This window comes from Mustela putorius, unplaced genomic scaffold (assembly GCF_011764305.1).
Source record: "Mustela putorius furo isolate JIRA1106 unplaced genomic scaffold, ASM1176430v1.1 tig00000698_pilon_pilon_pilon, whole genome shotgun sequence".
Lineage (NCBI taxonomy): Eukaryota > Metazoa > Chordata > Mammalia > Carnivora > Mustelidae > Mustela > Mustela putorius.
This window is the reverse complement of record NW_025421449.1, coordinates 8,474,868-8,488,624: the sequence shown is the minus strand read 5'-3', so window position 1 is coordinate 8,488,624 and position 13,757 is coordinate 8,474,868. Positions and strand designations below refer to the sequence as shown.

Below are 13,757 nucleotides of genomic sequence, written 5' to 3'. Positions count from 1 at the left end.
CTCATGAGGCCCAGTCCCTGCCTGCGGCCCCCTGGATCACCTGCAGCGGACAGGAGATCTCTGTGGCGCTGCTCCAGACTAAGAGCTGCCACGTGGAGACAGCACAGTATAGAGGAGGAAGCCTGGGAGTGGGAATCGGGGGACCAGGCATGGAGGTCAGCTCCCCACTAACAGGAAGGACCTGGGCCAGTCACTTCCTGGGCCCTCATCAGTGTTACCAGGATCTCAGCTCCCAGTGCTACGGTGCCTTTACGATGCCTCACTGTTCTCCCTTCTCTGTAAAACAAAGTCTTGTACTTCTTGTGTTTCTCATCTGGAAATGGTGCTTTGGGAGTGAATTCATTTTGGAGACCAACCATGGAGAGAGAGGATGGGAGCTGCCTAACACCTGGGGCTGGCCTCTCGTGTTCCCACCTCCGGCCCTCACCTGGAGATGCTTCTCCAGGGCCAAGTGCAGAGACCTTTCAGTGGAGCCGCATGCAACATGTTGCAAATATGAAACTGTATTAATATATTATAGAACATTGAGTGAAATGTAAATTTAAATACATGTGATCATTAAACCTATTCCTTATTATAATAAATTCTTGACACCTGTAAGAGTAATGACCAGTTTCCAAAAAATAGCAAACTGAACAGACCCCCAGCACTGTACGAAAGTGGGAAAAAGTCAGGGGCACCTGGTTGGCTCAGTGGGTTAAGCCTCTGCCTTCGGCTCAGGTCATGATCTCGGGGTCCTGGGATCAAGCCCCACATAGTGCTCTCTGTTCAGCGGGGAACCTGCTTCCTTGACTCACTCTCTCTACCTGCCTCTCTGCCTACTTGTGATCTCTGTCAAATAAATAAATAAAATATTTGAAAAAAAAAAAAAAAAGAAAGTGGGAAAAAGAACGAAAATAATTTGAATTAATCTTGGGAAGTGTAAGGTGTATGTAGAGTGCACCCGCCGCTGTGTCCTCCTGGAGTTAAGGTGTACTTTCTGAGCTGACTTTTCTCCAGCTCCTATTGACTCTTGACTCTACTTGAGAGATGCGGGATGGCTATAAACTGACTCTGTTTCCCTCTGTCCCCCTCGTTCTCATGTCTCGGATGCACCTCTGGGATTTCTCTGAGCACGTGTGAGCAGAGGCAGCCTGCCGGGCTCGCTGTGGAAGCTGGGCCTCGGTGGCAGCAGAGGTCTTCTTGCTGTGTTTGTCTTCCGGCTTCCTACCACTGGAGGTGGGGGGTTCCCGGTGCACACACTGCAGACCCTGTTCCTCTCGTGTCCTGTTGGTATTTTGCTTCTGGAAGCCTATGAGCTGCGGTGGGAGCAAAGATGTTCCCTTTGTCACTTTCCCAGCGTCATCTAAGGGTTCTCGGGGCACAGAGGGAGCTGCTTCTACAGGTGCTTCCAAGAGTTTGATTTGGAACAGTAGCCGAGCATGTAATGCCTTGGGCGGTGTCCAGATGCAAATGCTTCCGATTTCAGCTTTTTAAACAAACTGAGACACACAGGACTTCACCAGCAGAAAAACTGGTGTATTTTTAGATTTCAAAATAACTCTGTATGCCAGAGCATAAAAATGAGTACTGCAGACCAATGGGTTGGGGACCATCATGATCGACATCTGCAGCCTTCACTGCATTCAGGCCTTGTGTCATTGTGTTTTGACAGGAGACCTCTTTAGAGAGACGGGGTGGGCCATCCAAGATAGGAGCGTGCGAGTGGCCGGGAGGAGTGTGGGAGCCACACACCAGGGGAGGCGTTCACCGGGGCCACGGAGACTGTGGCTCAGGAGGGGCTGGGGTGCTGGGACAGGCTCTTTGCGGGGCTGGGAGAGTTTGGACGGGACTCTGCGTAGTGTCATTAGGTGACTCGAGTGTGACTATGGGACAGGTGGTCCCTGGGGATGCAGGTGCAGCAGGGGTGTGTTGGGATCGGCTTGGGCTGGCATCCCATGTTTCCCTCCCTCCTGCTCCTGAGGGCTCAGACCCAGCTCCCGCACCAGCTAGAGGGCACTTCTGCACCAGAAGACTCAGTAACCATCTCTCTGCTTACCTCTTGACCCCACCAGATCAAAGACACGGTGACACTAGATGCCGGGAGAGCCAACAAGGAGGCTGAACTCCTTCGAAAGCAATGCAAGGCTCTGTGCCAGGAGCTGAAGGAAGCCCTCCAGGAGGCAGATGTGGCCAAGTGCCGGAGAGACTGGGCCTTCCAGGAGCGGGACAAGATTGTGGCAGAGCGGGACAGCATCCGGTATGGGGAAGCCCTGGGCTGGCGTGGGCCCCAGTCTCCCCGGGAAGCACTGCGTTGGTGGGGAGGGTCAGAATCACTAGCTGCATGTCCGAGTAAGGTGGGCGTGACCTCGGCTTCTCCCTTCTCACCTGAGCCTTGCGTCATCACATTAGACGTGCTCATTACATCTCTGCTTCTCGTCTCATTTCAACCTAGACATCTGCGTGTACACTTTGTCTAGGTGAGACCCTCCCCCAGCCATGAAAGGGCACAAAGACAGTTTTCTTTCTTAGGGGACTTCTGATGACACGGACGTATCAAGAGTGCATTCTTTCAGTTGGTATTCTATGGGCACCTGCTGTGTGCCAGGATCTTAGGTCCCTTGTACAAGGAGACCCTGAGAGAGAAACTGCCTCCAGGGCTCCCAGGCGGGTATGATGCCCACCCCCACCCCAGGCTAGCGCTCTGGGGGCCACGGGCAGCTTCGTTGGACCAGGCAACAGGGGAGGGAGAAAATATGGATGGTGAATTCCAGGGCCATGGTCAGAGCTGTGATGGGGCCATGCAGGACATGGAGGGCCAGGTGGGGATTTCTCCCTGGAAAGCATGACCTTCAAGTTAGAACTTGGGCCTGAGTGGAACTTTTCCAGGTGGAGTGGGGGGGATGGTCATGGCCATGAACAAAGGCATATGGTGTGCTCAGGGCAGGGGCCTGCTTGTGGATTTGGGAGTCACAAGAGAGGTGGCTGACAGGGTTCCTGAGGGTGGGCTCTGGGGCCACGAAAGGGAAGCCCTGAGTATAGTCTTGATTATTGGCTGGCAGAGAGCCACAAGGGGCTGTGGTGGTATTTGTGGTGACTTGGTCATTGAGAGTTTCGGAAAGATCCCTTGTGGTTGTCGGGAGGAGAGACCGCTGTCTAGCAAGGCGGGTGAGGGTTCAAGGAGGAGGGAATTGGGGGCCATGGAGAGGTGGGGACTAGCCCGTAGGGCCGTCTGATGACAGGGTGCCGTTCGGGAGATGGCACAGAGCAAGCACTCCCCCGCTGCCTGGCCACCTGCCCCTACCTGCTCTGTGAACGGCTGAGGTGGTCCTGTGGTGCCAGGAGCCACCTGTCCTTTGGTGGGGAGGTGCCTGCACGTTGCGCCTGGACAGAGCTCAGGGCTGCAGAGGTGCATGAGGCATGGGTCCTGTCCGAGTCGGGGGCTCAGTCTAGATGTGGGGTCAGGGCCAGCTTTAGAAAGGCCTGCCTGTGGGTAGATGTGAGGCTTGTGGTAGGTGCTGGCATCCAGGGGCCCGCCAGGTGGGCTGGGGCTCAGGTGGCTGTTCAGGTAGGCACATTGAGGGTGAAGCAGTGGGGTGAGCCCTGGACATTCAGGACCCGTTGCCCAGTAACTGCGTAGATGTCCCCTTTCCTGGCCCTTGTATCTTCTCTGCCCCTTGATGGAGTCGGCCTGGGCGGACTTACCTGTAGACTCTCCAGCGGTCCCTCAGTGCGTTTGAGGGCGAGGTGGGCACTGGGGGCTGTGGGGGCTGGGGCGACAGTCCACCGTAGGCTGCCCCCTGCCCCTCACAGTGACCTCGGCCTCTGCCTTCTCTGCCAGGACTCTCTGTGACAACCTCAGGCGGGAACGGGACCGGGCAGTGAGCGAACTGGCTGAAGCTCTGCGCAGCCTGGACGACACACGCAAGCAGAAGAACGACGTCAGCCGGGAGCTCAAGGAGCTCAAGTACGTGGGGGTGGGTGCCTGCCGGTGGGGCTCGTGGTGGCCCCTCTCCTGTCAGGGCAGGGCCGTTCTGCGTGCTGGCCAGATGTCTGTCCCTTCACTCTGCCTTACTCTGTCAATCTGTAGAATGGGTCTGAATGCCACCTGCATGTTGAAAGTTAATGAGAAATTCTTAGACCATCACAGAAGATGGCGGCCCTTTGGTGAGCACGCGGAGGTGGGCAGGCACCATGTGCAGAGGCACATAGAAAGGAAGGTCTCTGTGCCTAGGCAGTCCATTTGGAGACAGGCAAGTGTGTACTGTCTATTTATTCATTCATTCATTCCCTTTCTACCTCGTTCATTCACTGACTCTACAGGGATTTACCACATGCCTGCACTGGACGGGCCAGGCCTGTGGGAGGCACTGGGGAAGCCACCGAACAGTGGACCAGGTCTCTGCCCTGTGGGGCTCACTGCACACAGGAGACCAGACCACAGGCGGGTCGGACAGCGACAGCTGTGTGAACCAGGCGCTGACATCGTGGTGCGGTGTTTGGAAAACCATCACCACTTGGCGGTCCGTTCTGCCTGTGGTGTGAGGATGCCCATTCAGAAGAGACTGTTTGGGGTGTCAGACAGCCTCCCCTCAGTTACAGCACTGCACCCAGGATTGTGATGTGAGACTCGGTGACCCTAGGCAGTGGACTGAAGATACAAAGATCACAGCTGCAGAGAGAGATTGGCAGAACCTAGTAGCTGTCCCTGCAGGGCAGAAGCCACGACTCCCCATTCTGATAGGGTGGTGCAGGGCGGTGAGGAGTGTGAGTGCGAGCGTGCAAGCTCCCTTGCCAGAGCAGCACCGTTCAGACAGAGTGACAGCCTCCTCTCCCTCCTCATTCAGTAACTCTGACATGAGCCAGCCAGCTTCATTTACCAGATAAAAACCCAGAACCTCCTGGGCTTGGGGACTCTAAAGAAAATCTCAGGCTAAGAGGCAAAGTGACACACTCTCTCCAGGGACCCACTTTGGGTCTAACAAGTGACGGAAGCACATTAAGGTAAAGCCTGGATCCTGGGGGCTTGAGCGTGGGAGGCAGCTGTGCGGAGCTGCAATTGCCTGGGACTTCTAAGAAAGTCGAATTCCACTTGTTTGTCACGCATCCCTGGATCTGCCCCTCCTCTTTGTTGGGCTCTCTAACCGGTGCTGGTGAGGAAGCCCCCGGTCTGCAGAGGCAGCCGACACACCCCAGTGGGTGTGAGATGAGCAGGGGCAGCGAGCAGGAAACCCAGAGCTCCGGGCTGCCCAGGGCTGGTGGGAGCCGGGTCTCGTGAAGGCGACTTTGGGGCTCTGCCCTGAGGCTCAGTAGCATTCTGGAGCTGGCTAGTGAGAGCACAGTCCAGACAAAGGTGTGGACGTGCGAGTGTGTGCACTTGAGCAGAAACCAGGAGGAGGTCACAAGCGTGCCCAGAGCCCAGCGGGTAGCGCTGATGAATTGGCAAGGTCATCTGGGCACAGGTTTTAGGACCAAGAGTGTCAGGTGCTGGGGGATGGCACAGTTTTCGGTCTTTTTTCATCTCTTAATTGGGTCTTTCCGAGAGCTTAAGTTTATTATTTTGGCCAGGTCAAACTTACTGATTTTTAATTTTTAATGGATTGTATGGTGTCTAGGCGTCCTTAACCTTAGCCATACACCTCAACGATTTTGTCCCTATGTTTTCTTTTAAACGTGTTGCAGCTTGACCTTTTGCATTTCAGTCTGTGATACATTTTGAGTTGGTTTTCATGGGAGTCCCAGTGTCTGGGTTGGGGTTTAGTTTTCCTGGTGTGGGCATGGAGGGGCTCCTGCCTCCCTGGTGGAATGCTGTCCTTCCTTGGCTGAAGTACTTTTGTATCTCTTGTGCTTTGTGGGGTATTTCTGAACTCCTTTTTTCTGTCCCGCTGGTCTCTGTGTCTGTCTTGCTGGCAATTCCACATAGTCTTGATTACTGGAGGAATCTGTAGAAAAAGTCTTAAAATTGAGGACATTGATTCCTCCCACTTAGTTTTTTATTTTCCAAACTGTTTTAGCTCTTCTTTATCCTTACCTTTCTTTCCCTCTGTATTTTATAATAGTCTGGTCTGTATCCACAAAAAGTCTTGCCGCCATTTCCTGAGGAATTGCATTAAACCTTTGGATAAATTCGGGATGAATTTGGGTCTTTTTTGAAAAACCCCTTTGAAAACCCAGTGATATCCAGGAAGCCCTGCCTGGCATGCTGCTCCAGATTTATTGGGAAACTGGCATCTAACCTGGCTTCTAATCCGAGAGCAAAAGGAGCCCCATTTAGCTTTCATGGTGACCTTCGCCTCCCAGGGGACCATCGCCATGGCTCTCTCTGTTCCTAGGGAGCAGATGGAGTCCCAGTTGGAGAAGGAGGCCCGGTTCCGGCAGCTGATGGCCCACAGCTCCCACGACTCGGCCATCGACACAGATTCCATGGAGTGGGAAACGGAAGTTGTGGAGTTCGAAAGGGAGACGGTGAGTGGCCTTAATGTCTTTTCTCCCCTGCTCTCCCAACTGGGACACTTTGGAGGGGGACGGGAGAGGACAGCCCACTTGTGAGGTTCCCAGGTTCATGGCTGTCAGTTTTGGGGCTGCAGCTTTTCTTCCTGGGGTGCATGCATCTTTTCCCTGTACTTGTCCACGCCAGCTTCTGGCAGGTTGGTGCCCATGGCCTCTCCAGTGGCAGATGCTGGCATGGGGCATGGCAGGAGGAGGGCAGAGCAGAGCCCTTCTGCAGGGACATGTATCTGCAGTGGCTGAAGAGGCCAATGGCAGCTGCTCCTGGGCTTCATCCTGGGGACTGAGTGCCCTGTCTGGCGTGGAGGGGCAAGTGCTCACAGTGGGGCAAGTGGCTTGAGGTTTAAGAGCGACCTGTCTCTGATCACTGCTGTGTAAAGTGTGTGGTTGCTGCTCTTTTGACAGGAGGATATTGACTTGAAAGCACTTGGGTTCGATATGGCAGAAGGTGTGAATGAGCCTTGTTTGCCTGGGGACTGTGGGATATTTGTCACTAAAGTGGACAAAGGAAGCATTGCTGATGGCCGCTTAAGGTAAGAGTTGAGGATGCCCAGGCTCTGGAGGGAAGGGGACCCCTCCTACCCCTTGCGAAGGACCCAGAGAGCCAGGTGGCAAGTAAATGAGCACACCCTGGCATTGGAGGGCCTAACAGGGTCAGGCCGGCAGTCTCCACTGCTAATGTTGTTGTTAATGGAGACTGTGACTCACTGGCACCCGTGAGTCTGAGCATTCCTCAGGCCCTAGGTGCTGCCCTTCACTTCTCTAGTTAGGAAAGAGTTCTGGTGTGGCATGTGCAAGAGTGTAGGGTGTGTATCACATGCCCATTCCATGAAAGAAGAATGATAATGAATTGCTAAATACTGATTTATGCAGCACTTTGTATAATCAACCAACTCATTCATTTTTAAAATCCTATGAGGTAGGTTCTCTACTGCTCTTGCCCCCATTTTACAGATGAGGACACTGAGGTCCGAAGGAGGGAGGTCACACAGCTAGTAAGTAGTAGAGCCAGGATCGCCCCCTGACAGTCTGGCTCCAGCCTCTGCGAGTGTAGCCATTTGACATCCCGAAGAGGAAATCTGTCTAAGCGTGTAGGTGGGGCACCCGCTTCCCGCCCTCGTCTTCCCAGACTGGAGCGGTGCGGCCTGCCCACTGGTCCCAAGGCCCATGAGGGCACTGACCTGGCTGTGCTCCTCCTCAGGGTCAACGACTGGCTGCTGAGAATCAATGACGTGGACCTCATCAACAAGGACAAAAAGCAGGCCCTCAAGGCCCTCCTCCATGGGGAGGGTGCCATCAACATGGTCGTGCGGCGGCGGAAGTCCCTGGGCGGGAAGGTGATCACACCACTGTACATCAACCTGAGTGGACAGAAAGGTAGTGGGCCCACAGAGGTGGGCGGGGCGCCCCAGATGGCAGGGCCCCCCTTCCTTGTGCAGGGGGGAGGTGTGCATTTTCAGGTGTGTAGTTGTTCTTGGGGCGTGGATGCCGCTTGAACGCAGCATGTGTATCCCCGGCAGGGGGCCACCTGCGTCCTGGGTCTTGCTGGTCTCCCGAGTATTTGATTGACCAGAGCAGACGTCATTGAGCCCCTGCGGGGGTGCTATCTGGCCTGGGTGCTGGGGTGGACAGGTCGCAGTCTACAAACGTTCCCTTCATAATTTATCTCACAAAGACGAGGGGGACACCCAGGGCTAGGCGATCAGGGCCGGGGCTAACTGGGGACCGCATGTGTCTGCCCTTGGTGGGTTTTGCAGACAGCGGTATCAGTCTGGAGAATGGCGTGTACGCTGCTGCTGTGGTGCCTGGAAGCCCAGCCGCCAAGGAGGGGTCCCTCGCCGTGGGAGACAGGATTGTGGCGGTAAGCCTCAGGGCCAGGGCTGTCTGCCCCACATGGACTGTTAGATGACATCTGGGAGGTTGAACACAAAGTAATGACCAGTTTGCCTTGTTCTCTAATGTTAACAAACGTTTTTTTTTACTGATAATGTGAAATAAATAGAAAATCAGGAAATACAGAGGTGGTTTAGGAAGGAAGTACGATTCCCTCTTACAGTACTACCTTACAGATAACCTTAATGAGCATTCAAAATGTATTTTTCTATGGACTTTATTCTACACATGAATGTATATTTACATCAGTTTTTAAAAAAAAAATTATTTATTTGAGAGAGAGCGCAAGAGAGCGCGCACGTGGGGGGAGAGGCAGAAGGAGAGAATCTCAAGCAGACTCCCCACTGAGCGTGGTCTTGATCTCATGACCCTGAATTCACGACCTGAGCTGAAACCAAGAGTTGGATGCTAAACCGACTGAGCCACCCAGGTGCCCCTATTTACATGAGCTTTAAAAAAGAAGGTATCTCTATGTGATTAATTGATTGTTATTTTTTGTATGTGATTAAAAAAAAAACCCTTTTATTAAACATTATATCCATTTATTTTTAAAATTTCTTTTTTAATGACCAGAGTAAGACGTATGTGTCCAAAGTAGTCAAGCAGTACACAAATGTATAAGACATTAGTCCCCTCTTTTCCCTTTAATCCTGCCCCTGGAGAAAAATCTCTACTCCCCGTTGCAAGATGAGCTCCCAGCCAGGCCGAGAGTGTTCATACAAATCTCCATACACAGAAAAAGCTTTCTTGGCTTTGTTTGCTTTTTAGCATATAATAGTGTGATCATCCTGCTTTTCCACACCATGGATAGCTTTCCAAATTCACCTTGGGTGTTTTTATCCACTTCATGGTGTTCTGAGGTTTGATTATCGGTAGTTGGAAGCGCGCCCCCTTGTGGACCTACATATTATTTTCGGTTTCTGCCACTGCATACAGCCCTGCCTTGGACATCACCTGTGTGTACCGCCCTTTGGCAGACACTGAATGGCGTTCCTGGTGATCAGACCTCCCAAATGCTGTGAGATTATGGAGCCTAATTTAGTATTTCTTTTCTTTTCTTTTTTTAAAGATATTTATTTATTTGACAGGCAGAGATCACAAGTAGGCAGAGAGGCAGGCAGAGAGAGAGAGGGAGGAAGCAGGCTCCCTGCTGAGCAGAGAGCCTGATGCGGGGCTCGATCCCAGGACCCTGGGATCATGACCCGAGCCAAAGGCAGAGGCTTTAACCTACTGAGCCACCCAGGCACTCCTCCTTTTTTTTAAGTTTTTATTTATTTATTTGACAGAGATCACAAGTAGGCAGAGAGAGAGGCAGGCGGAGAGAGGAGAAAGAGAAAATGGCTGAGCAGAGAGCCCGATGCGGGGCTCGATCCCAGGACCCTGAGGTCATGACCTGAGCCAAAGGCAGCGGCTTAACTCTCTGAACCACCCAGGTTCCCTAATTTAGTATTTCTAACTGACTCATTAAAATGGAAGTCACACACTTCCACCAACACACACACACATACACACAATCCTGGTTGTATGGAAGGCACACATGACAATGACTCCTGCTCTGGTTCTGTAGTCCCCGTCTACCAGTTCCTACCCTAATGGCAGTTAACAGTTTATTCTGGTTTCCCCCCACCCTGAAATATTCAAAACACTTGCATCTCCTTCTCTTTTCTTTTTCCTTGGCTTCCCTTCCCTTCTCCTTCCCCCTTCATTTTTCCCTTTTCCTTTCCTAACACCCAGATGGGATCATAATATCCTGAGCTGCTAACCTCCTTTCTTGTTTCCCACAGCCTCCCATGCAGGTTCATTTGCATTCACATTGTTAGATCTGTCCGGGGCATGTCAGTAACTTACTAGTTGCTTATTCCATAGTGGCAGCAGCTCAAGCCACTCACCAGTTCTCCGGATGGACAGCCAGGACATCTTTGCTTTTACGAGTAGGGCTGCAAGTGCGCTGCTGCATCCATCCACGGGGACCCACGGGAGTGTGCTGCAGGGTGAATTCCCCGGGGGCGTGAATTGCGGGATCCGTGGGTATCAGCATTAACAGTTAACATGATCTTTCCCTGTGTGGTTAAAGAGATGGTGGCCTTTTTGGTCCTGCTTGCAGAGGGCGTAGGAGCTCATTGATTCTCATCTCCGCCGTATTAAAGATTTCAGAGGATGCCAAAATTTGAAAGCAGTGTGGCCATTGTGAAAAAATTTTAAGATGTGGAAAAGTTGTAAAGGAAAAAAAAAAAAAATGAATCCATCGCCCCAAAATAATCACTCTGCCTATTTTTTTAAACTTTTGATTTTAAAATAGAGATAGAATTCGGTATGACATTGAATAAATCATATTGAAAAATAAATAATGTGGCAATGGTAGTACAGGAGGTCCTCTGTGCCCTTCATGCAGTTTCCTCTGATGGTTGGTTACATTTATGTGACTAAATGATATCCAAACCAGGGGTTTGACAATGAAGTCGTGTGTGTCACTCTGTGTCATTTTATTATCATGTTTTAAGTAACAACAACAAAAAATTAAGATTCACAACTCTTCCACGAGCACAAAGATCTCTCCCGTGTTAGCCCTCAGTGGGAGCGTCTACAGCCCGGCTCTCCATTCCCCCTCCATAACCCTTGGCACCTAATTTGCTCTCCATCCATATAGTTTTGTCACCGCGAGAACATACTACCTAAGTTGAATTGTACAGTAGGTGACCTTTGAGACTGGCTGTTTCAGCGTGAAGCCGTGTGAGCTGTCAGGTGGTGGGGCTACCACGGGCTTGTTCTTTGTGTTGCTGGGCAGCACTCCGTGGTCTGGGTGCCCCCCGGGCTGACCATTCACTGTGGCGCATATGTTCAGAAGATTGGCGCTTATCTAATGAGATCTGGACAGAGGTTCGGGCCTACGGGATTAGGAAAATCTTTGTGAACGGAGATGCTACCATGGCATCTCACCCGACACTTCACAGTCTACAAAGACACTCCACAGCATGATGTCATTTCTCATCTCCCAACCTGGGGAGCAGCCGTGTGTATCTTCCGTTCTGTGCGTGGAGGAGTTCTGCGCTGCGGTCATGCCTCACGTGGCAGGCGGCAGCAGAGTCCGGTCGTTCCCCGTAGGGTGCTTTCTGTTCTGGTCCCAGTCGGACGAGCACCTGCCTCTCGCATGGTTTAAAGCTGTATGTTTTCTCTGCCTCACAAGCTGCCTCACTGGATTTCTCAGGCCGTACTGGGGAGGGGCTTTCTCTCCTTTGCCAACTCCAGACTTGGGCCCCTTCTAGGAGAACCAGGCCCACCGTCCCGGACGGGGGCTGGCGGAGACCCTGACCTGGCGGTGGGCCTGATGGGCTCTCTTTTTGGCCCTAGATCAATGGCATTGCCCTGGACAACAAGTCTCTGAATGAGTGTGAATCTCTGCTCCGTAGCTGCCAGGACTCCCTGACCCTCTCCCTCCTGAAGGTAAGGACCCACACCCAATGCCGGCCCTGCTCTCATGGGCTGTGCGGCAGCAAAGCCTCAGCTCCGTATGCCTTGGCGGCTATGCTGGGTCACAGGGAGTCCTTGATACAAAGGTACTGGTTTACAAAGTGCGGGGTGTGTGAACCCTGACGGGATCCTGGTTTAAAAACCAAAACAAGACACAAAAGACATTTTGAGGACAGTGGTATACACCTGAATCTGAACTGAGTAAAAAGGTGATCGTAGAGACTCTTCGGGCACACCTTGGGGTGTGTGTGGCCCGTTGCTGAGCCTCACTCCCTGCGCAGGGACGCAGGCAGCGCCTGGTTCTGCAGTCTTACCCGCTCTTTCTCACTCTGCAATCCGCACATAGGTGTTCCCTCAGAGTTCCTCGTGGAGTGGCCAGAACATTTTTGAGAACATCAAGGACTCTGATAAGATGCTGAGCATCCGAGCCCACGGCGCTGAGGTCCAGGCTCAGAATAAACGGAGCTTGCTGCAGCACAACAACTCCACGCAGACGGACATCTTCTACGCAGACAGGCTGGAGGACAGGAGGGAGCTGGGTCCCCCGGGAGGCAGCAGCTCTTTCCTGCACAAGCCGTTCCCTGGGGGGCCCTTCCCAGTCTCCCCCCAGGCCTGTCCCAGTGCCTCCGAGCGCAGCCTGAGCTCCTTCCGCTCAGATACCTCTGGGGAGCGTGGCTATGGGCTGGTGGACGTGCGCAGCCGGCGACCCCTGCTGCCCTTCGAGACTGAGGCGGGCCCCTGCGGGGCGGCAGAGGCCCCCCTAGATAAGGCAGACCCTGAGGGTTCTAGCAGTGGTGGGACCTGGCCCAAGGCCGTGCTCAGCTCCACAGCAGGGCCCGAGAAGCTCTCTGTTTATAAGAAGCCAAAGCAAAGAAAGTCTATCTTCGATCCTAACACTTTCAAGCGCCCCCAGACTCCCTCCAAAATAGACTACCTACTCCCTGGCCCTGGGTCTGCTCATTCCCCCCAGCCCTCCAAGAGGGTGGGGCCTCTGACACCCCCAAAACCTCCCAGGAGGAGTGACTCCATCAAGTTCCAGCACAGACTGGAAACCAGTTCCGAGTCGGAGGCCACTCTGGTGGGCAGCTCCCCATCCACCAGCCCCCCAAGCGCCCTGCCCCCTGACATGGACCCCAGGGAACCCATGCACACTTCGCCCCCTCGCAAGGGCAGGGTCCGCATTGCTTCCAGCTACTACCCCGAAGGGGATGGGGACTCCTCCTACCTGCCTGCCAAGAAGTCCTGTGATGGAGACCTCACCTCCCAGAAGATGGACGAGCTGGGGCAGAAGCGCCGTCGCCCTAAGTCCGCTCCTAGTTTCCGGCCGAAGCTGGCTCCCGTAGTGATTCCTGCTCAGTTCCTGGAGGTAGGGCCCAGCCTTGGGGTGAGGATGGGCAAGGGTGCGGGGAGGGGCCCTGAGCTGGTGTCCCCAGCCTCTTGCTTAGCCCTGGCTCCTTTGCCTTCGTTCTAAGCACCTACCCGAGGAAAAGGGGAGTGGAGTGGCCGGTGGGTGCCAGTGGGATGGAACCCTCCATAGGAGGCTGGAAAGTGATGGAGAGTGTGTGTGTTAATGGCATGTGATGCCATGACAGGAGCATTTTCTGGGGTGTGGTGTCTGATCTGCTTTTTCATCGAGAAGCTTTTGCACTTGTGACCCGGACCTGCCTGGAAGGGTCTGGAGAACCACGAGAGCACCTGTGAGTCTGCTGGCCGGTAGCAGGAGGCAGCTGGCTTGTGTTGTGGGCACTGTAGTCGTTTCCAGATGGGAGAAATTGCTGGGAGCTGGGGGACAAACCCATGTGACTCTCTGCAGATGAGCACCCTGAGTCTGTAGTACGAGTTTCCAGGAGCAACTGTACACACGTGCCTGATACTCTCATGCATTCCACCTCCTGCACCCAATTTGTCTC

The 13,757-nt window shown here is 53.3% G+C and overlaps 1 protein-coding gene across 5 annotated transcripts in view; it reads left to right on the top strand.

Moving 5' to 3' along the window:
• DLG5 (discs large MAGUK scaffold protein 5) overlaps nt 1–13,757 on the top strand; it is a 117,014-nt gene that overhangs the window by 78,052 nt on the left and 25,205 nt on the right. For all 5 annotated transcript variants that reach the window (XM_013062908.2, XM_013062907.2, XM_004765320.2 and 2 more), the window contains 8 exons: nt 2,055–2,239; nt 3,821–3,946; nt 6,312–6,444; nt 6,892–7,019; nt 7,688–7,863; nt 8,244–8,347; nt 11,728–11,820; nt 12,194–13,213. In XM_013062908.2, coding sequence (XP_012918362.1) covers nt 2,055–2,239; nt 3,821–3,946; nt 6,312–6,444; nt 6,892–7,019; nt 7,688–7,863; nt 8,244–8,347; nt 11,728–11,820; nt 12,194–13,213 — 1,965 coding nt within the window. The remainder of the gene's footprint in view (nt 1–2,054; nt 2,240–3,820; nt 3,947–6,311; nt 6,445–6,891; nt 7,020–7,687; nt 7,864–8,243; nt 8,348–11,727; nt 11,821–12,193; nt 13,214–13,757) is intronic.